A 23,463-nucleotide genomic window follows, 5' to 3' on the forward strand; every position below is an offset into this window, starting at 1 on the left:
CCTTGATAAGATTATTGAACTGTGTTATGAGGAGTAAAAGTTAAAACCTGCATGAGTTATTCCTTTGGAACAAGGGGGATTATTCAAAACCACTTTATGACATGACAGGAATCATAGAATAGCAGGTTGGAAGGGACCTCAAGGATCATCTGGTCCAACCTTTCTTGGCAAAAGCACAGTCTAGACAAGATGGCCCAGCACCCTGTCCAGGTGGATCTTAAAAGTGTCCAATGTTGGGGAGTCCACCCTTTCCCTGGGGACATTATCCCAATGCCTGATTGTTCTCGTGTGAAAAATGTTCCTCTTGCATTAAATCAGAATCTCCCCAGGAGTAACTTGTACCCTTTACCCCTTGTCTTTTCCACATAACTCCTTGTAAAAAGGGAGTCGCCATCTTCTTTGTAGCCACCCTTTAAATAGTGGAACATGGTGATAAGGTCTCCACTGAACCTTCTTTTCTCAAGGCTGAAAAAAAACACAGTTCTCTCAGCCTTTCCTCATATGGCAGGCTTCCCAGTCCTTTGATTATCATGGTGGCCTCCTCCAGCCTGTCCACACCTTTTTTGTATATAGCAGGTACCAAAACTGAACACAGTATTCCAGTTGTGGCCTCACAAGTGCTGAGTAGGTTGGGATAATGACTTCTTTATCTCCGTTAGCGATGCCCTTGTTGATGCAACCCAGCCTCCTGTTGGCTTTCTTTGCTGCTGCAGCAGCACACTGTTTACTCATATTGAGCTTGTCGTCCACCAGGACCCCCAGGTCCCTTTCCACAGAGCTGCTCCCCAGCCGGGTAGATCCCAGCCTGTGCTGCACTCCTGGATTATGTTTTCCCAGGTGCAAGACCCGATATTTGTCCTTGTTGAACTTCATAAAGTTCTTGTTAGCCCACTCTTCTGCCTATCCAGGTCTTCCTGCAGCGTGGCTCTCTCTTCCAAAGTGTCTACTTCCCCATCCAGTTTTGTGTCATCAGCAAACTTCATCAGAGTACACTTGATCCCATCATCCAGATCACTTACGAAGATATTAAACAGCGTTGGGCCCAGTATTGATTCCTGGGGGACCCCACTTGTGACAGGAACTCCAGCCTTCCTCCCCTTACAGTAGCTCTGACTACTTCCCTTAAATGTGGTGTGCCAGCACACCAGCAGCAGGACAGAATTAGATACGGCTGTCAAGTGCTGGCACAGCTAAGAAAATCAGCATGAAACCCTACCATTTGCTGATGAATGGAGGCCAGAGCCCTGAATTCTCCATGTTATAGCAATGCAAGAGGGAAGACAGAGGCATTAACAAAAACTAAGGACATCAATGACAATTTCTCCATCACAGCCTTTTCCAGTAGATTTCTAAAACAAGTAGATTGGACACCAGAATTAGCGCCAAAAGCAGTTTCTTTAACTGGATAGGAACTGATGTGGTTTTGCATCATTTTACCACAAGAGAAGCTGAAGTCCCACTGTTCAAGATGTTTACCCTGGATTGAGGTAAAATAGAACCAATTTTCTGTGCAGTAACTTCACTTTTTAGCTGGGCCTCTTCTAACTACTGAAATTAACAGCATCTTGTGCAGACACTGTTCGCTCCCAGAGTGATAAGACCTATGTTTACAGTTGATGCCCAGGCATGGTGTGCAGAGAGGCTCTTGCTTATACTTACTGCTATAACAGCCACGGGCAGCTAACTTGGTTATTTGCCCCGTTGGAGGGTTGGAAGCAGAAAAGCATAGAGGGGTTGCACCTGCGGGGAGGAGCAGACAGGACAGGTGACCCAAAACTGACCAACAGGGTATTCCATCCCATCTGCCTCATGCTCAGTATAAAAGCTGAGGGATCAAAGGGTCAGCTCACTCTTCCTTCAATGGCCGACGTCTGAGGAGGACTCTCTGTTCACAGAATCGTCAGGGTTGGAAGGGACCTCTGGAGATCATCTAGTCCAACCCCCCTGCCCAGCAGGGTCACCTACAGCGGGTTGCACAGGACGGCGTCCAGGCGGGTTTTGAACATCTCCAGTGTGGGAGAATCCAACACCTCTCTGGGCAGCCTGTTCCAGTGCTCTGCAACCCTCAAAGTAAAGAAGTTCCTCCTCATGTTAAGATGGAACTTTCTATGTTCAAGTGCGTGCCTGTTATTTCTTGTCCTATCACTGGGCACCACTGGGCACCACCGCCTTTGACCCCAATCCTGAGTCCAGACCCAGAATCCAGTTCCCATCCATCACTGAATCCAGTCTGGGACCTCCCCAGTGCCAGCCAGTGATGTGATCATTATCCTGGGAGCTTGACATAGTTTTGTATAGATTTTCATTATTTTCTTTTTATTGTTAATATTTTCATTAAAGTAGTTTAGTTCCTTCTAAACTCATAAGTCTCTCTCTCCCTCCTCTCCTTGAAGAGAGAGGTAGGGGAGAGCATCTGTCGTTCACTTCAGTGGCCAGTCTGGCCCAAACCACGACAATGTTATTTGAAATGGCCGTATAATCAATACCTGAATTTTGATTATCCAGCAGCGGACCCAAATCGGAAGTCACAGCTTCTCCATGCACATCTACAAAGGAATTGCTGAAAATAAGTAGGATGCATGTTGCTATGGCAAATGAGGGGGTCTTTAGACCATGCTGCATACAAGTCTTTCAAAGAAACGGCTTAGAAAATCTCAGCGCCTGTCTTACATTCAGGGGATCTTACTACCTCTGTGAAGTGGAAATTGGAAATTCACAGAGTTTAAAATTAGCCACAATTCATTTCAGAACATAGTATACAGAGGTGCTCAGGTTGCAAACTCCTGCATTGCACTTGTTGGTGAACAGCCCGTGGTCAACAGCAAAGCTGAGTTTGTGTAACATGAAAGCACTTGTTGATGGCTGAGAAAAAGTGATCATGCCGAAGTGCTATCAGCGGTCCATAATCTAGAGTAATTTATGGTTCTGTTCTCTGTTGTGTGGGAAATAAAATCCTGGACTCAAGTCACAAAGCCTAAATTTGTTTTACAAGCAGTAAACTTAAGTTACTACCAACTTCACTCTCAGGTCCTGTTGTTCCATGGCATTCTTGAGTCAAATCGATCACGGACATTCTGACACAGTGGACCACACGACTCTGGGAAACTATGCATTGCACCAGCAATATGTAGTCTTGAACACAAACACAGAATAACAAATGGATCTTGTTTTTTTCTCTACCAGAAAAGGAGATTTTAGCTGCAGTAAGACATAACTCTCCAGACAACACGCTCTTTGGTGCAGAGCTGCTTTCGGCATTTTAGAGCACAGGAATGCATGTATTGCGTTATAAATATTGCGTATGTCTTCTCCATTATGCATTCATGGCATATTCATACCAAGAGCTTCCTAAAGCTGCGGCCAGCCTGCCTCCCCACGCTTCCCCTCCTCTCCTCCAGCACCCAACCACTACTGACCTACTGCCTTCACCTGTACTCTGCTCTGCAAGCGCAATACATTTGTCCGAGCCTGTAAACAGAGTGACAGGGCAAATAAAGAAACTGGAAACAGACCAGTGTGGGTTGCCAAAGAGGGTCCCCAAAGGACACAGGAGTGGTATTCAGCTACGAGAGAAAAAGCAGCGTGGGAAATGGGAGAGGGTTCCTGTGCCTTTCGGTGAGTGATGGGATGCGCACAGATGTCGTTTCAGAGGAACTGCTGAACCCCAACACTTCGGCACAACAACCATGAAAAGCACTTTTCACCACACAAAGTGAGCAAAGACACTATGGCCTTTATTCCCTGCTGTAACACTTCCCTAAAACGTAATAAAGGAAGATACCTGGGAAGTTCTTCATCTGTGTAAAACCATATGTATAAGAATTGCACCTTGTTATATATTGGTTTCCTCCCTTCACTAAACAGGCTGAGGTTCTCCCCCCCACCTTATTTTCTTAATAAAGTAATTTCACACAGCTGCTAAACTAACATCCAACTAATCAGACACATTCTCTGTCACAAAGCAATACACAAAATTTGAAAAAAAAGGGAGAATACCTCACCAAGAAAATATAATTCTCTGAGATGTGTCTCATCTGCAACAAGAAGTCTTACAAGTAGCAAGTAAAATTTCTGCTTACATTTGTACTTAAAAAGAAACACAATCCCCAATTACGGTCCTGACTTGTAAGGTTGGCAGAACACAAGTGTTTGCAGTATAAATGGATCCTGAATCTTAAGTCTTTGCAGCAGCTCCAAGAACAAGACCTAAGTGTTCAAGAGATCCCCGAGACTGAACGTTTGGTGACACTGAGTCCTTAGTTGGAAAAGTGTAGCAATATTCTCCAGCAGAACGTTTGGGCCTCTTTGCCATCATGGCACTGTCAAGATCCATTTACATTTAAGTAAAATTATAAACTGAAGCATTTGGTCCTGAAATACTGTAGTGTTCCTTAAAGTTTTATGTGTTTGAATTAGTAACAGCCTTCAGTTGAGGAACCCCCCGGTGTCATCTCAGACACACCATTTGGGTTATTCAGTTAGGAAATGTTTGCTCCAGAGACATTCCGGTAAACAAGTAACTCCATTTATCTGTCTAAAATTATTAAAAATATTATTCAGAGCTTGCAGAAACTATACCTCAGCAATTGTTTGTATGAGTTCATTGGGCAAAACATTTTGTTGTGTAGAGCACTAAGAGGATACTGCCTTTAAATAACATTTTACAAGTTTTAAGTAAGCTCATGACAAGATTCCAGTTGCTGCTGGTCATAAAACTGAAAAACGTCCGTTTTGTCGTTCATCAACACTTGTTTCTCATTCTAAGACTCTGAGAAGCAGTGTAAGCTTTACTCAGTGTTGGCCGCAAATTATTTCCCCATCCCATTAACAGGATTTAGCTTTCAGCTGTGTAAGTATCAAACTACCAGCTCCCTAACGTCTGGGTCTTCAGAGGAGGGAAGGAAAAAAAAAAAAAAAAAAAAAAATGAAGGAAACACTTGCAAGTCTTTAAAACAGATGTTTGGTTACATCAGCTGTCTTAAAAAGAACTATTAAGATGCTGCAAGCATCTTGCAGTTTACAGATTGCCACTGTACTTAAGCACAATCAACTTACTAAACGTGAAAAGTCACGCTGGCAGAAAAGAGGACTCGGGAGCATTCATTTCCATTTCTGGGTATTTAAGGCATCAAATAAAATTTTAGTCATTCGTATTTTTAGGATGCTAAGTGAAACTTGATGGGAAGCATTTAAAATTCAGTCATTGACCCTGAACATTTATTTGGGTAGAGAGATCCATGTCCTTGGAAGATTAGGATCTTTATACTCTCCAACAGCAATTCAAAAAAAAGTATTTAAGGGAGAAGATGAAAAAGGAGTAAAATGACACTGCCACTGTTCCTAACCTTCCCCTGCTACAGAAAATAAATCTGAAGACTGTTTTTTATGATGAACCTTTAACATGGAATCTTAAGGACAAACATTCACTCTGGAATGAAAGATGTACTTACTGGTTTTAGCTTTCTTTGGTCTTTTACATATGTCAAAAAGCAACATCTGGATACAAACACAAGCTATCATGGCCCCCAGCTCTCCTACCCCTAAAAAGGCTAGGGTCAAGGGGCTGGGGGGAAAAGGAGAGTTATCAAGTGAATCCAATTTAAGATTTCTTGCCTTATTGACTTATAGCTTTGTGCTTAACTCAGGAAAAATTAATCTCTTTCAAAATGCGCTTAATTATAATCAAATACCCATATCAATGTCTGCCACCACATCTGCACATCTGGCAGCAATGAAGACAAATTAACAATAAGAGTCAGAAAATCTGGCAATATGACCAACTAAAGCACGCAAAATCCACTGTTACCCTTAGACCACCAGTGACTAAGGATGGATTAACTTCCTGTCTCTAATACTGGTGCCTAAATTAAAGGGAAATTGCATCGCAATCTGGGTACCAGGTTTCTGGCTACAAACAACCAAAAGCCCTCAGCTCAGCTACACGAGGCAGCAAAACCTTTGCTCTAGCTTTAGCCATCATGTCTGGGATGGCCCTACTCTAACAGCTGCTTTTCATTTAGTTTAAAAGAAGCAATTTGGCAACCATGTAACTTTGCACCTTCAAAGCAGACAGATGTAAACAGCCGATGTCCTGTAATATTAACCATTTTGGAGTCTTGCTGTTTTAATGCAGTGATGACAACAGGATTCACAGCTTTTTAAAAGTAGGTATCTGTACGTAGAAAACCAAAATAAGGTGTTTTCACTTATTTATCATTTTATAGTAAGGAATCCTTTTTCTCTGACTGTATATTGTTAAAGGCATTGGGTTCACAGCTGCAAATTTAATCCAGCAAGAATTTACAATTGCTCAACTCAACTGAGCAACTGACTAAAGCACAGATCTCATCCATAACCAGAAAAAGGCAGCTGAATAAGGAACAGAAGCCGGAGTAAAACCAAACAAAACATTATCTTGTACTTGAATTACCTCCTAATGTTGTCCATGGAAGTGGCTGCAGAAGCAAAAAAAAAAAAAAAAAAGGGAGAAAGGGTATGGGAAAGCAAAGACTTCAGCATGCACTGAATATTTGGCAAATACTTAACACTAAGCCACTTAGAAAAGAGTGATGCTACCGGGTAGACATCCAGTGCCTTTTTTCTTCTTTTACTAAACAGCTTGATACGGAATTTGTGCATCTACTGTGCATACCCTCCACCAGATGCACGCACATTATTTGCGCACGGTCATGGGCAGACTGTTGGCACTACAGCCTTGCATGCGTGAAAACTGAGAACATGTGCACATACATCTGATGGTAGGAATTCACAAAGTGGAAGACTCGCGTACTTATTTTGGCACAAATAGCTTCAACCCACCTTACCAGCCACCAGCAGTTAGGTCAGGACCACACCCGCTCTTAGAAGCTGACATAGTAAATCCAGAGATACAAGTTTTAGTCAAATAAAGGTGCAGACATGCAACAGAAGGCACCTACATATGCAGCATTCCTCCATCTATAAACATAATTCACGCGTTTCATTCTTCCTACGCTAATGTGGGTCAGAGACCACATGGCAGCATATTTTATTAAAAGTAATGTGCAAATAAGATGCATGATACCTGCAAACAGCATGGAGTTTCCATTTGTAAAAAGGTACAAATAACAGTACAAAATTAGAATGATTACTACTCATTTCAATAAAATGAAGTCTGACATAGAAATACATATGCTGTATTATTTACACCGTTAATTTACAAAAGATATTATTTGCATAAAACAAAGCTATAAAATTATTAGAAATATAGTATTTTTATAAGGAATGTTTTCCCTGTATAAAAACGTAGAGCATTTTGGCAATTACGCTTTATTTGAATAAAAATGCATTTATTTGTTCTGAATTCATAGCATCACGTCGTTTCTTTCTTCCCTTCTTCCTTTCCTTATTCCCTTTTTAAATAAAATTCCACACTGAGGTAGTAGTACGTCAAAGTATTTCTTTGGTTCCAGAAATCAATGGCAGGTCCAAAAGGAGCTATGTATCCAAATCAGAGGATTGGAAAGCCAAAGTCCTAAAGTTTTCAAAGGACTGTTTGTAAGTATAAATGCTGTTTTCTCCTCTAGAAACTGTCCTTTCCTTTCCATCTTCATCTGCCTCTGCATCGAAGTCCAGTGAGGCATGAGGATTATTATGGGAGGTTTTTGGTTGGCAATTTGCTGGCTGTCTACAACTTGAAAGAGAGTCCAGCTGAGGCCTCCATAAAGGCTTTCCAAATGTTCCTGAAAGACAGTAAGTGAGTAAGTACAGACTTACTGCTGCTAAGTTTTGTGTTTCACTAAGGGCTGTGCATTAGAATGCAAGCCACGGATCAACACAAGCAAAAGTTCACCGAAGTTAGATTTTACTTCACTGTTATTTTACCCCTTAAAAGACACACGCTTGATCACAAGCATAAGGTAAGATTCTGCTGCCTGAGACATTAAAAACATTTCCAAAGTAAATGTGTAGCCACACACAACTTCATTACTTTTGTTTTTACGACTACTCCCATGCCCATTTTTCTTTTGGGAGGGTGCTGAGGGGGGAAGCGAGCACGCTGACCAAACTGTGAACATCACAAGACACTTTCTAATGCGAAAGTCAGAACAGTGTCCTGTGTTGTTCTTCGGTGACCAAATGGCACATGAAATCTGCTGTGCAGTTCAGCAAAAATAAAAATAAATAAATAAATAAATAAGAAAATACCCAACATTGCATAACCCTGTACATGTCCTCCCACTGTGCAATCGGAATGCCAAAACAATCTTTTTCTGGCTAGCATCTCCCATTAATAATAAAGGTCCCGCCAGCCAAATTCTCCATTCACACATGTTCATCTCTGCCCACAACTGGCTAGAACAGATGTAGACCAAAGAAAATTTGGCATTTCAGTTGAATCTTTATTAATAACTATCTGGATTCACTAGCCAGAAAATAATTAGTGTACCTGTCACTCTTCACCATGGGGAAGGTGTTAGCGTCAACCCCTCTGCAAGAGACTTCTCTTTTTTCGCTGAAGAACGATATGGATGTTACAAGTTGTAGTGTCTGTAAGTGACACTCAAAAGACTTATATTCAGAGGACAGCGTGCCACGGACTGATGTGGAAGAATTCAGTTTTTATTAATAACTTACCACTACAATCATTAATGAATTTTGCACCCAAAAAGCCATACTTCTAGGTTTGCTTAGTCGCTAGAAGCAAAGGTTTCAAGTAAAACTGTAATCTGAGAAGTTACTAAAAATGTATTTGGATAAGGTCCATATTTGCATCAATGATTTGCAGAGCAATTTTGCTCCTGACACAATATGAAAGGATATACCTCACAGCACCAAAGATACAAATGAATCCTGTCTTTAAAAAAAAAAAATCCAAGCTGTGAACTTTCTGGGTCATGCATTAACACTGATGTTAATGCCAGCTGCCTTCTTCATGGTGATTGTACAAGCAAAAGGGGGCTGAATTTGAACAATGACACTGAAGAAATGAATCCACAACTGAAGACAAGAAATATATCAAGACTTCTACAGCTACCACCTCCAAGATCTAACCATAGGCTCTTTGAGTGAAGAGTGCTAACAACTATGAAGCGTCCAAGGCAATTATGATGCACCTTGGGTGGGTAGTAGCTCAGAGAACTGACAAGAAAAGCTAGCTCTGCATAGATTTTCAGGGCAGAAAGGGGAATATGAGCCCTCAAGGTTGCATTAACTCCTGGATATATCCACGTACAGCAGAACTACTTTCTGCAGAAGACATGTGGTAAAGCCCTATCTGCACAGTCCCACCACGGCAACAGTGGCAGGCAGCCAGGAGAACATGTGTAGGCCCATGGCATCTGCAATGTTTTACAGTCCAAACATCTGGCTTTCGAATGGGGAAAACTTCAGAGCTTGTATCTCCCTCCCCACCCCCTGAGAACAAAGAGCCCACTGATGCACATTCCCCCATGTCCTCTTGCAGAGCCAGCAGACCCAGGACTTGACCAACCATGCCTGACACACCAGCTGGGAGACAATCCATGGTACCAGGGCTGCACGTGGCACTCAGATGTCACAGGGATGAAAGCTGTATGTGAGTTCATAGGCATTTTCAACTAACCAACCAAACCAACACCCAAAATTTAGGGAGCTTCAAAGGTAAAGCAATGCTTTTCTCTTTCCCCCTACCTCTCCCTGCAATCTGGATTAAAATTGTAAACCCTGAATTAAGCTTCAGGAACTCTGTCCAGTTAAACCATGACAAACTCTTTTGTCATAGACACCATGAAAAAAGAAGACAAAGGAGGGGTAGAGAGGGCATTTTTCCACAGTGCCTTACTTTGACAGGTAAATAGTTCTGGCTCACTCTGTTATACAATATATCCTCATACACTGGAGTTCAAGTCTCCCCACCTGCCCTGAGCCCTCCTGGGACCTCGCACACATTTTGCCTGTCAGGCAAAACTTCTGGTATGCCTGGAGTTTGTTAAGGTGTATTTAAGTAAGTATCTTAACATTTATGGAAATCTGCCAGCTATATTAAGATAAAAGATAAGAATCACACCACTGATGAGATTTTTATGTAAGCATGAGCTATTAAGATCTCCTGGTAATCTAAATACGCTCATTACTCAGTTTTACTGTAATCACTTTTCTGTTCGTGACCTTTAAACATTTGGGACATCGTATCCAATGGTCCTTAGAAGTCAGGTTTCCCAAGAAGCAGAAGAGGGCTCACAGTTACACCCAGAGGTGAACCACCTCACCGGACTGCCACATTTGACCTAAGGACTCCTTTGATGTGTATCGCTTCTGCTTCTGACCAAGCCCCAAGCTGGACCCTTTGTAACACAGGATAGGGCCCATCTCCTGGCTAACTGCCAATAGGATCCAGAGGGTACCCTGAGTTCTGGGACATCCAACTGTCCTCATGCACTGCAGTAGAGAGTGAGCCTATGTGTACAGTTCAGTTGTGTGAGCCTTAAAAAAAATAGATGCTGCAGTATTGAAAGTTACTCAGGGAGGAAGAAGGGGGAAGACAACAAAAAGACAAGAACACATGCAAAAAGTCATGGATGACCCTCAAACTGCCTTTCCTCAGCTACTTCCTGTCTCTCCTCTGCTCCTTTCTAAAGTATTTGTTTACAACATGCTGTATTATCTTACTAAATTCACAGACACCCGCAAAAGGAAGCCTGTGCAAAATTGCACAAAATTATTTTTTTTCACACCACCAGCTATATGAACATCGAAACACTACTACAGAATTAATCCTATTAGGAGTGGTAAAGAAAAAGCTGAGAAGTCAGTTTTTCTTAGTGTTGGAAGTAGGAAGCAAGAACACCAGCAGCCTGAATAAAAAACAATAGGTAGAACATACCCATGAAAGTGCTGTTACTGATAATAGATGAGGGTTCCAAACTTCTGTTTAAATCAAATGTGTCCGAGTTTAGACTTCTGCTTTTAATTCCAGTTCCTTCACTTTGAGTATAAATGGAGTTAATCAATTTGCTACTTGTAGCCTGCATCCCAATTATGCCAACGCACTGATCAAAGGGATCTTCCAGTGGAGGTGAGTATTGATAGCTTTCCTTTTTCCTTAAATATCCAGACTCATAAGGGTCCAGGCATGCTGTTCTTTGGTCAGGGCTGCAACCTAAGGAAAATGCAAAATTGTTTTTACACAGATTTATCATAGCACAAGATCAAATTAGGACTAAAAGTCTCCCTCTGTCCCCAAACCTACTTGCACTGTATGCTTCAAAGGCCTCAGAGCTGTATGTGTTCCCTTTTAAATACAAAGTCCCTGAAGTCCCCAGATAGTGGCACAGGAATGGATCTGCAACACCCTCCAAGTCTGTTTCACTGCCGTTATCCGGATGGCAAATACCTTAAAAATAAAATTGACATGTCAGCATATGTTTTTTTCTTAAGCTTCAACTTAAGGTTTCCTGAGTAAGTTTTGTTCTTTTAAGAACCTCGTCCGTTCAACTAAATTTCATACTGTATTTAGAGTTTGCTTAAGCCAACCTTTTAATAAGAACTCCAATTCTAGCAAGTGTTCAGTTAATTAGCTTGACAGAGAACGTGTCACACTTTGCTTCAGTCCCTGGATAACAGAACAAACCCAATCACAGGGATCAGAACCAGGGACTTCCTTCCCCTAAAGCACTGGAAGCCAGGTTTATGCTTTTTTGGAGCACAGAATGCTAACAACAAAGTCATGAGTGGAAGAGTCTGAGGGAGTCACTGGTTGCTTGAACAGCTATCCTGACTTTCAGCTCAATGGTTCCCGAAACTGGTGGACATAGTTCTGCAGTGGCAGGGTAGTGAGAGGAGCAGCCTCTTTGTGGAGCAAGAACCACAGACTATCTCACCACTGTTCAATTCCCACCTGCCCCAACTCCTTACAGTACCTCGACCCCAATCCCTTCCCAGCAAGGCACTTTTTCCTCCTTAACCCAAGTATGTTCTGAATTTTCAGGACCCAGATGTATAAATATTAAGTATTGCAGCTTTTAACTTGCAGTCACCTCAAATCCTTTATTCACCCTGACTTTAATGACTTTCCAGCAAGAAAGTTTAATCAGCTATACTATATTAAAGTTATGTTGGTTTTACCACCCACCCTTGCGTTCCATTACAGGCATCCTTTTCAAGCTGTAACAGAGGAAGACATGCTGTTCTAAGTCCTTTTGGACAGTTGTTTTGGAAATGTGGTCAGTTCCAAGTTTACCCTTGAAACTAGAGAAAAACATGATTTAAGCAAAACCATAATGTCATTTGGATGAACAGAACCAAGTTTCCGCTATTATCTCGTTGAAGCAATACTAAGCAATGTTTCGCACACTCCCAAACTTCAGTGAAGATGTTTCTTAAGTGTTATTTCTATTAGTTAGAAAGACAATAGTCAAACTGCAGCTACTCAAGCAACATGGAAAATTTGCTTAGCGTTTGACACCTACCATTACTGTCCCTCTGCTGCAAGAAATACCCTCCCATGGAAGATGTGAGGAACTGATGATGACTGCCATTTTCAGATGAACCATAACCATCCTGCCTTTCAGCCAGTGTCCCCTGGGATGACAGGTAGCTTGGAATGTCAGCAGGCAAATTTGTTTCATCTGTGGGGAAGCAAAACACACAACAAAGCCATCAGCATACTTTAGAGTTTGTAGAAACATTTTTAAGCTTGTCAGCAAAGTGCTGAAGGTAACAAGCAATTCACCCTTCTGACTCTGAGTCAAAGTACACAAATGTTCCTACAATAAAGTCATCACAAAGCAACCACCAACATTTTTTTTTTCCTTTCCAAGGCAAACCTTTAGTTTACAAACCTGTATTTGTGATGCTGCAATCTTCATTTCTCCTTCTGGTGTGGTAGATGATGACCACCCACACCAAGGAAGTACCCACCACACAGCAAACCACAGCTATGATCACAATGCCAACTGTGGCCCATCCATCATCATCAAGTGATGGGGCAATGTTTTGAGGAGAATCACAGGTGGGAGTAGGAATTACATTAAGGCGGATGTTGCCCCGTTCCGTTCCAAGTGTATTAGACATTTCACATGTGTATTTCCCAGCGTCTTCTACATCTGTATCCACAATAATTAGTAACTGATTGCCGGCAGCAAAGAAATGTCTTTCCGTTACCACGAGAGGGCTGTCATCCTTAGTCCAGTTCAGTCGGGGTGGAGGGCTACCACCAGCAATACACTGCAAGACTGCAGTTTCACCTTTTGTTACAGTTCGATCCAGCAAAGGCCGCAAAAACGATGGTGTTTCTGAAAAGGAAGCATGAGCCATATATTATAAATGACCTTGCAAGAATGGGAACATGTCCCTTTCCTTCACAGCTCAAGAGGAAAAGCTAAATTAAATGCATCAGTAAGGCCTAATGAAGCTTACTCTCATTCTCAGAAAAAACACATTCAAGGAATTTGAACTTAGAGCCTACAGTTTACTTGTCAATTGATCAGATCTATACGCTTGATTACCTTAGAAGGTAAAAAGGCCAAATCATACATGCTCAAGATTGCAGAGAACTAGACTAAAAGTTGTTAACAAAATGTCAGGAAATCAGAAGTAAAACAAAATCTCCTGTCTCTAAACAAAAATAACAGCCCCCCCCCTTTTTTTTTTTTATCCCCTGCATATCAGATATTCTGTACACACTGAGAAACATAACTAACTTTTATTATTTTGCATTCTAATAGTGCTTGTGTGCCAGAGTACATATTTCTAATCTGTAACTATGTGTCAACACAAATTATTGCAGAGTATTTTTATTTCTATACAGCACTTTCATAACAATGCTATTTTTAATCAGCTGATGATTTTAAGAGCACTCAGCAATAGTTCTGCTCAAGGAGATTATGCCATCAAGGATTGCCTATGTCTTACCTAGTACTGTTAATGTTGCATTAGCTGAAATGCTTCCAGCAGTGTTTTGAGCTGTACAGCTATAGACGCCTGTGTCCTCGATCTTTACATCAACAATGAAGAACACGTCATCTTCAGGCATGACATGCATGCGTCTTTTGCGTGCTGCAGGAAAATCTGTTCCACCATCCTTCTGCCAAGCAATCTGTGGGACGGGATGCCCAACTGCAGCACATTCCAAACGTGCCATTGCCCCCGCACGAATGGTTAAGTCCATGGGGATCTTTGTAAATGAAGGCAGCACTAAAGAAAAGTTAGTGACACCAAAATAAATAAATGAAATGTACTTTTCCTTTTTTGCACAGCATATTCTTAACACCCTTCTTGGACCTAAAAATGCAGGAGAAGTATACAACCTAAACCTACCAGTAGCCAGCAAAGAGAAAGGGAGGGGGCTGTGAAGTATATGAGACCACCTAGATCAAAATCTTATTTATGCTAAGCCTCCTAACATGACCTTTCCATAGTACCTTGGAACAGAGTGTACGCTTACCTCCTGTAAAAAGAAAAGATTAACGTTTTCCCATCTTGTTACACAGATTTTGTCAGACTTACTACGAATTGGGTCTGTTATTTGTTTTTTCATATACTATGGTTCAGCACAATGAGGCCAGATGTAAAACCAAATGGTAACTTTGGAACTAGATACATTTTAATAAATTATCTCATCTTACTAAGGGATCTTCTAAAAGATGCAAATGAGAATGGAAAAAACTGTATGTATATATCTTGATTAAAATCATTCTACATTAGGTCCACAAGCAAAAAGTAACATACTTACTGTTTACTGTAAGTTTGGCTTTGACAGAGTAGGATGAACCAAAGTGATTTGAAATAACACACTGGTATTTCCCTTCATTACTGAATTCAACATTGCGCAGTCGAAGGATGGTAGTGTACTCCATCACTTCACCACCCTGTGACCGGAGGTGTGCATAATTCTCCATTTCAGCATCTTGCAGTAATTCATTGTCTTTCTTCCATGCAAAAGTCATTGGGGAATCACTGCTGCTGGCTGCTGAACATACAAAACTCAAATTGGAGCCTTTGATTGCTGACTGGGTTTCTGGCTGGACAGTGATCTGTGGTTTAGGGAAATCATCTGCACAGAAAGGAGAAAAAGAAAAAGAGAAAAAAATAAATGTGAAGCCCGAGGACTCTTTTCAGAAAGCATCCGAAAGCCTTGTTTTATAAGTTTGAGAGAAGAGGCAGATAACTATTTATAAAATGGATACACAATGCTTTCACTTTAAATTTCACTAGCCTTAGGGCATTTAAAGATCCCATATTTATGAGTTTATTGTGCCAAGTCATCTCTTATTGAACAGAAAGCACATTTGAAAGCAGACTGTGTGTACAGTTTGTTCAACAGAAGCACTAAAGAGGACAGAACTACCCCCTGACATCTGTAAGAACTATTCTGAATGTCAGCCATGCAGCCTACCCTTCATCTTTACAACACCTCAGGCTGCTGTGAGTTTTTCTTTATTGAAAGCATAGTTCTTCTGTCATCAAAAACTGCAAGTTGAAGTCAAGGGTTTTCCCCAAATCCACAAAAAACAATCATGTACAGAAGTCGCTATTCCAGTGATTTGTGGCTGGGTCCACCTTACAAACACAGCAGTGCTGAAGGGCAGGACACAAGAATTTCAAGATATTAGTTTCTGGCGATCCCTTTACTATTGGAAAGCTACCTTCAAAGTGCCATTTTGTGAGTTTACAAAATTAGTTGACTTCTGAATTCTTTATTCTGTCAATTGCATGTACAAAAGGAATGGGTAATTAGATGCTTGGTCTCCCAAAAGCAAAAGCCTTAGCATATTCCCAACTTTCAAGATGTCACCTACCCGCTAACATCAACAAGGGCCCAAAACTTCACAGGCACTGCAGGAAAAGCCCTGGGCCCCAAACACTCCGCTTCCGCTGCAGAGTCAGGTCTTACCTAGCTGCTTTGCCTCCCTATGTGTCATTTGTTTGGAAACAACATACCAGGGTCAAAGCGTTATTTCCTCGAAGAACCTCCATGCTGCATATTACAAAATAAAATGAGACGTGCAGGTAGCCTGAACTCAAGCTGCCTGCAAGAACACTTGCAAGTCTGGAGATGTGTGTCAGGGCAACATGGATCCCCGGATCTGGGACCCTGAGCATGGGCCTTCAGAATCTCCCAGGCCATTTGGTTTTCAAGCTTCATACCCATGCCTTAAATCCTCCATGACAAACTATACCATTTGCAAATTGAGCTGATACTTTCACTGACGTTGCATGGGGATAACTAAGTAAAACTTGGAAATACTTAAATTAGCCTTGTGAAAGGACAAGAGAACCTACTTTATTCTGTTTTAGTTGTACTATCAATAGAATAATAAAATATTTTTAAATCTTAATTATTTGGCAGGAGGGGGGAATGAAAAGGTCACTTAAGCAGATACTACAGAATACAGAAGAACACTCTAGAAGAATAAGACTAGCAATGTGTTTCGTCAGAACAGAATAATTTGAGTGTATTTGAATACATGTATCACAGAAATGCACACATACAGACACAGATACATAAACACATATACACACAGATGCATACACTCTCTCTGAGAAATGTATTTCTCATTTTATAGAAGCCACTTGGTTACTACGTAACAGAAAGCAAACTATTCATTACCTAGATGGTAATCTTTAAGCATAGCTATGTTAACTTGAAGTATTTAATACAGGTCTTCCACAGTTGTCTTTAGTACAGGAATGTCTCGTGATTTATTTCAGTTTGAAAGACAAGATCTTAAGAAACCCAAATTACAGAGATTTTGTTTTGTTTTGTTTTTGTTTCACAGATATGAACCCTCGCCTAGCACGTGCTTTCCTTTAAAAAATTTAGGATGATTCCCCTCCCATCTCCCAGCTATTTTCAAAAAAGTAGCTTGGCATGATTTGAATGACTTATACACTCATATAAATTATATGTAATAGATTATTTATTTTAAATTCGGACAGGACTTAACACACTCTTTGAAAATACTATGAAAGCAAAAGTGGCCATTGTAAACTTGTAAGACAAGTGTATCCACCCCAACATCTAGTGATGGCACACTTTGAAGATTTAATTAACAGTGAAACACTCACTGATTGTATTAAAGAGATTCTAGTTACTTCTGCATGACAATTACTTTACATATTAAATGTAACAACTTTTAGTACATCCCTTTTTGCTAATATATCTTTAAGGGTTTGAAATTAATTCATTAAAAATGTCATTCAGCAGATAAAAGATCACAATCCCCCATGATTTAACAAATAAGAGATATATATTTAAATCCCCAGATTTAATTTCTTGCCAGAATGAGTTTCTCACAAATAAAGAACTATATTTCATATATACTCCATTAGCTATCAAGCAATCTGTAATTTCTTGTACTATGTCAACTTCTCCTTTTCAGCAGTACCTAGATTACGCACCATCTACTCATTATTTAACATTAATATATTAATCATTTGACTGCTAATAGGAAAGGAGGAAACAACATTTTTGTACACCATTGTACATTCTGAGCCTGCTTTGCAACTGATAAAAATGTATGAGTGGCAACAGTAAAAATTAAGCAGTCCTATTTGCTATGACAGGAAAGTTACTGAGAAGACAAATATAGTTTGTCACCAAAGAATAGATAGTTTGAACTGTCTTTACTAAGAAAAATAAAATGTAAAAATACATGAAATCCAGTTAGCTTTTAATTTCCTGGTATTTTCAAAGTTCCCAGTTCATATATCAGATGTATCAGAGTACTCAAACACACATCTTTACTCTGAATGCTTAGCTTCACTTTGCTTTAAATAGAGAACATAACATACAGGTAATAGTGAATGTTACTAAACACAGATAGAGAAATTTTATTTTTAAGGAGGATCCTATCACCTCAAATTCTCATGTCTTAAAGTAAAAATATCTGGTGTACTAAAATATAAAATATCAGTAGTATAACTGTGGTAATCAGATGTTTTAAAATACAGTTTATATACAGGCAGTAACTTACACGGTCCATATAATTTTTGAAGTAGACAACAAGCGCACGCAAAAAAAGGTCAGAGCTGAGGCCAGTATGGCTATTTCACCTTCAAATTTTCTCAACTCTGGAATAACCTCAAGACTGATGAAGTATGAAAATAATTTACAAATAATCAAAAGCAAAAACTGCATCTTTACTTTGCCAAAATATGTCTCACTTAAAAATGATGGTTATCTAAACAATATCCATCTTTTAAATCTAGAGGCATATACATTTACCACCACAAACTATTCGGCTTTCCTTTCCATGCTATGCTATGTACTTGTAAGCAAGCTGTACGTGAAACAAAAGTCAGAAAACCACCACTCCCCATCTTGTACACAACCACAAACTTTGAGTATCTACATCACAGTTTGGGAACAGAGAAAGAAATGTTAACAAATATTAAACCCTCTCCATTTCATTAGAGAATCCAAAACATATCAAAGAAACCACAACAAAAATCAATGCATTCAGCAAAATTTGTTCTATGGAATGAGGAGTAGAGGCTATACTCACCACAGACAAAAACATCCAGGCTGACAGCAAAAATACTTGTCCCTTTTAGCAGCTGAGGATGGGCACAACTGGCATTTACAAAGCTCTGAAAGTTGTTCTCTGACATCCACTGTGGCAGCCATTTTAACTGGCAGTCACACAAGAGACTCGACGTGTTTAAGTGCCTAAGAAAAAGCAATTACATTCAAGGCCTGTTTGCTTGTTTTTTCTGTTTGCAATACAGATCTGTATGAGCACACGTCAGTAACAAAACTAAATTTTTAGGCTAAATACATATACAATAAGAGAAATACAGCAATATTATTTAGCTCAGATGTGGTGACACCCTTGTCGTGACTCCTACATTCTACAAAGCAGATGTTATCCTGAACTCCCAGCTTCTGCTACAAATAGGAGTCCAGGCAGTCAGGCACGTTTGCAGTGACTTGGGAACAAACCTACAGTCAGCAGTAGGACACACAGAATGGGCAGGTAGGAGAACAGACCAGAAGGGAGGCGCTCTGGAAGCTAACATCAAAACCTTCTGAGAGAATTTCATTCCTTCATTTCTCTTTCAGTCAGAATTTATCTTGGGGAAGATATTTAAAAAGGGGAGCAGGGAGATGAAGACTAGTCAGGTGTCGACATAACAAGTGCAGACAGAACTAATTATCAGCTTACCTACCCTATGCGAATAGCTACATTCACAGAGGGGAAGAAACAATAAGAAAGCAAAGGGATATTTTGTGAAGTATCTAGAATCAGGGGTTGAAGTAGAAATAGTTCTCAGTTTTGGCTGAAAACTTAGAATAACCCTTAAAAAACATTAAAAAACACAGTAATAAAATTCCTCTCTTCAAATCTTACCTATTCTTGGAGGAAAAGCAAAAATAATTTATGGATCCAAGGAGAGAAACAGCTTTAAAGATAAATGAAGAAATACCAATTCTTGATTTTTTTGTGAAGAAAAGGAAGTCTCTCTGTGTTCTTTTCTCACACTAACACTGTATGGATAAAACCTAGGGATGCCAGCTCACCAGTTCACGTTGAGATGAAACAGGTCATCTTTCACTGAAGTTCAAGGGGCATTCTTGTTATTCTTAAGAGGCAGAGAAACCACAGCATTTTTTACTACCCTGATGCAGTGGGTATCTGTCATTATTTTCAGACTTACTCTCTAGGGGCCTCAGAATAAAATTACTAGATGGGAATTTATACTAAATAATCTTACTTCTGGGAAAGTACTTTCTACCACCTGTCTACATCTTCCTCAGACATAATGGATGTCTATCAGGTGTTTCAAGAAAAGGACAGAAAAAGACTCCGACAAATCCTGAATAATTATTTCATTGAAGAATTTAGAGTCTGGTATCTTGTAGCATCTTAGGCCTCCTGAAGCAGCATTACCCTGTCATTCCATCACATTTGATCACTCTTCGAATTATCTGTATCAATCCCTAACTGTAAACACTGTGCTCCCACTGCTTCTCTTGTGCCAAATCTAACAATTGCCCTGCAGCTGGCTGAGTGAATTCAGCAAACTAATCAAGCAATACAACTAGATCCAACTCAAAGAAGAGCAAAGGCAGAAAACCCCTGGCTATGGGTTAGAAGCGTGGCTGCTGCTTTCTAGTGCAGCTGCAACAACACCAAGATATGGGTAACATCAAACTGAACTTAGTCTGAACCAAATATTGTCAGATACAAGAAAGAAATGTTTTACAGTGTGAACAATCATACACTGGAACAACCTCCCCAGCGACATGGTGGATCCCCCAGCACTGAAGGTTTTCAAGACACGACTGGACTAGATAATCTCATCTAGGCTCCCTTTTCCATTAAAGGTTGGACCAGATGACCTTTTGAGGTCTCTTCCAACCTGGGCTCTTCTATGATTCTATGAAATACGCAACGCTCCTCATTACTTTCTCTGTGGCACCCAACATAGAGTAATACCACAAGATTAAGTAGAGTGCCAGCTGCTAGGGTGATACTTGATAGGAGTCTGGAGAATGCAAATGAAAAGCTCCCGGCAAGCTCCAGGTAGTTTTTACTCATGACAAGAGCAGCATCTTTTTATTATTCTTTAGTTTGTTGGCAGATTATCCACAGAGCAGCTCAGGAGAACAGATCTGACTAGAGAAGGCTGGTATGAATAGATGAGACATAAGATATATGCAAGAGGAAGAATTAGCTGTGCTCAAAACACAGGGAACAGTGACATCATTTTTCTGCATTGACCAACAGAAAAAGAGGGTAAGAGGAGAAAAAAAAAAACAAAAAAAACCCCAAACTCACTAGAATACATTCATCCCCGTGACCGCTTTATGACTTCTCTGAAGATCTGCCCCTTTGCTACTACAGGATAGTAGCAGGATAGGACAGGACCCAATTACAAGCACTGACAACCAGGTCTTTACAAAAGAATTACAGCACTGCATTTCACTGGTCCAGTAAGCTTTAGCTCAGTGATAGCACTGCTGATCTTATAGCACATTACATCAAAGTCTCCCTTATCTAATACCTATTAGATATCAGCCAATTTAAAATAAGGACTCTAGACACCAAATGTAGCAGAAAATGAACGCCTCCTATTCTACACTATCTCACTGAAATACAGCGATCACATAAAAAAAAAACAAAAACCAAAAACCAAACCACTGACATACCCTTTTTATGTGACTTCAGAGAGATTACCGCGGGAGTTTATCACTACATCAGGCAACATCTTACAAGGCTCTTATTTATATGGATAGATATATTTAATAGAGATTATGTCTTTAGATAGAAACTTACAATTCTTTGAGTTTCTTCATTTGTGAAAATGCATTTCCTTGAACTGACATAATTGCATTGTTACTTAGATCTCTGGGGGAAAAAAAAGAAAAATAACATTACAGGAGGAAAGAATAATTTATGAAATTGAATGTATTTAAGACTCAAAGAATAGCTTGCTACATTAGCGATATACAAAGGATTCTCCAGCTCAAAAACTAAAGAGACGGGATTAAGGAGTTTCATAGCATGCTTAATACATAATGCTTTCTGCCTTAATTCCAAAATTCATATTCAGCATAACTCCAAAATAAAAGAAAAGAACCTGCTCAAGATCAAAGCAGCAACCAGTATATTTCATTCAAAGATATAAGTAAAGCTTGTTAGTCCTAGTTTTATTTCAATTAGTAGCAAAATTCATTTTTTCCAGTGTTGGGTTAAATGTGAATTCTACTACTTACAGGTGTTCCAGTGCATCCAAACCAGAAAATGCTTTCTTTGTAATGGATCTAATCCTGTTTCCTTGGAGTATCCTGAAAAATATAAGTACATGATACAAAAGAGATGCAATAAAATGGAACCATTTTTTGAGCTGAACAATTGCATTTTTGGCATTTATTTCTAAAATGCGACTAATATTCACCACTCAGTCTTCCTCAATGCAGCAAAACATCTCACCTCTAAAAGACAGTAATTTATTCCCCTTAAGTAAGCATCTAGATTTTACAATGATTTTAGATGTTTAATGTGTACAGTTCAGTGATATGGATTATTCTAAATGTATACACATAAGCATCTTTTTATTTCCTAGATGTGCATTTGAAAATTTCAATGCAATGAAGCCACTTCCATTGGATGCTGCATTTCCTTATCAAAGACTATCTCCTGCCACTATGCCCTTGTCATATGCACTTATTACTTCCTGCTAGGAGAAACCCCCATTCTTTGAGAAAGAGGCTCCATAAATATAAAATATTTCAAGATTAGTTAGACTTGAAAAATCTGGAATTTCTTTTATAGAAAAGGAACATTTCATAGAGAACAAAATGGTAAGGGAGAAAAAAAATAATCATTTCAGCTATGGAAAATATAACATCATTAAGTGTTGGGCTTGTCCCCTGAAACACATATAATCTAAGCTAATTTTTTTTAAGGAATGATGAGATACAACTATTGTAGCAATACTCACAGCTTCTTAAGTTTATCTAGGCCAGAGAAGGCACCATTCATATCTTCAATAGTCCATGATATTTCATTGTTTTTCAGATCCCTGTTTAAGGGGGGGGAGGAGAAATCAAACCATGTGAGCTATTAAAAAGAACAAGTTACATACTTCAAGAGCATGTATTATTTAAAACTTTCTAAAAAAGCTTTCTAGTAGGTTGTTTTTTGTTGGTTTGAGCTTTTTTTGGGGGGGTTTTGTACAAGAAGCTTTTCCTGATTAGCCATTTCAATTTTTACTGAGAGACTTTGAAGACTATTAGTACTTTTTCCACTGATAATTAAAAAGATCACAAACCTAACAATTTTAAGAATAATTAGAAAACAAACCTACATTCCCCTACAACGGTATTCAGACACAGGACTATCATAAAAGAAAGAGCGTCCTAAGAAGGGAAGGAATCAACTGTTACCCCTTCAAAACAAGATACACTCATGCCTGTGTAAGTTCATAATATTAATACACAGAGAACACAGAGACATACAAGTGAATCATTTTTACATCCTACAACATCCACAACAATAGCTTAATTATCTGTGAAGCATAAAGAGATTAGAGATTTGAGAAAAAAAAATGGTGTGTCAGCAAAGAATCAACAGGGTAGGGCTAGAGGAGAAAAAAAAAATCTAGGAGAAAAAGTCTAACGCTTAATTCCTAGACACCTCACAAGTCTCTGAATTCATCTCTTTACGGTATGTTTCTGTATAGTTAAAAACCATACCATACACCCCTCTGAACTGCATCTTTGCTAGACGCCCAAAGTGCGAATATGTGAGCAAACCACTGAAAGTAAAATGTTAGCACCCTTTTCAAAGCCTAGAGGGAAAGGTAACCATTTAATTTATCTGGCTAACAGATGGGTCAATGGTACGCAATTGGAAGATTTTAATGAAGTAGAATATATTTCAATTAGTTTACTTCTTTCTTCCCCTTCCATTAAGAGATGCCATTTCAAAAAATGCTCAAATGCTTAAAGCAATTGCTCAGCCACGACAATCATCAGCATCCATAGTAATACAC

At 39.6% G+C, this 23,463-nt stretch overlaps 1 protein-coding gene across 1 annotated transcript in view; it reads right to left on the bottom strand.

The window, feature by feature from the left end:
• Nucleotides 1-6,995: 6,995 nt before the first annotated feature.
• The window catches only part of LRIG3 (leucine rich repeats and immunoglobulin like domains 3), a 43,715-nt gene continuing 27,247 nt past the window's right edge, over nucleotides 6,996-23,463 (bottom strand). Inside the window, exons 9-19 of the mRNA XM_082486732.1 lie at nucleotides 22,411-22,491; nucleotides 21,683-21,754; nucleotides 21,243-21,314; nucleotides 18,468-18,631; nucleotides 14,693-15,013; nucleotides 13,873-14,154; nucleotides 12,801-13,253; nucleotides 12,429-12,587; nucleotides 11,210-11,353; nucleotides 10,844-11,119; nucleotides 6,996-7,721 (exon numbers count right to left, since the gene is read on the bottom strand). Of these exons, the coding sequence (XP_082342858.1) occupies nucleotides 7,477-7,721; nucleotides 10,844-11,119; nucleotides 11,210-11,353; nucleotides 12,429-12,587; nucleotides 12,801-13,253; nucleotides 13,873-14,154; nucleotides 14,693-15,013; nucleotides 18,468-18,631; nucleotides 21,243-21,314; nucleotides 21,683-21,754; nucleotides 22,411-22,491 (2,269 nt within the window). The 3' untranslated portion in view covers nucleotides 6,996-7,476. The remainder of the gene's footprint in view (nucleotides 7,722-10,843; nucleotides 11,120-11,209; nucleotides 11,354-12,428; nucleotides 12,588-12,800; nucleotides 13,254-13,872; nucleotides 14,155-14,692; nucleotides 15,014-18,467; nucleotides 18,632-21,242; nucleotides 21,315-21,682; nucleotides 21,755-22,410; nucleotides 22,492-23,463) is intronic.

The sequence above is a fragment of the Vanellus vanellus genome, assembly GCF_965231255.1.
Source record: "Vanellus vanellus genome assembly, chromosome: 1".
Taxonomy (NCBI): Eukaryota; Metazoa; Chordata; class Aves; order Charadriiformes; family Charadriidae; genus Vanellus; species Vanellus vanellus.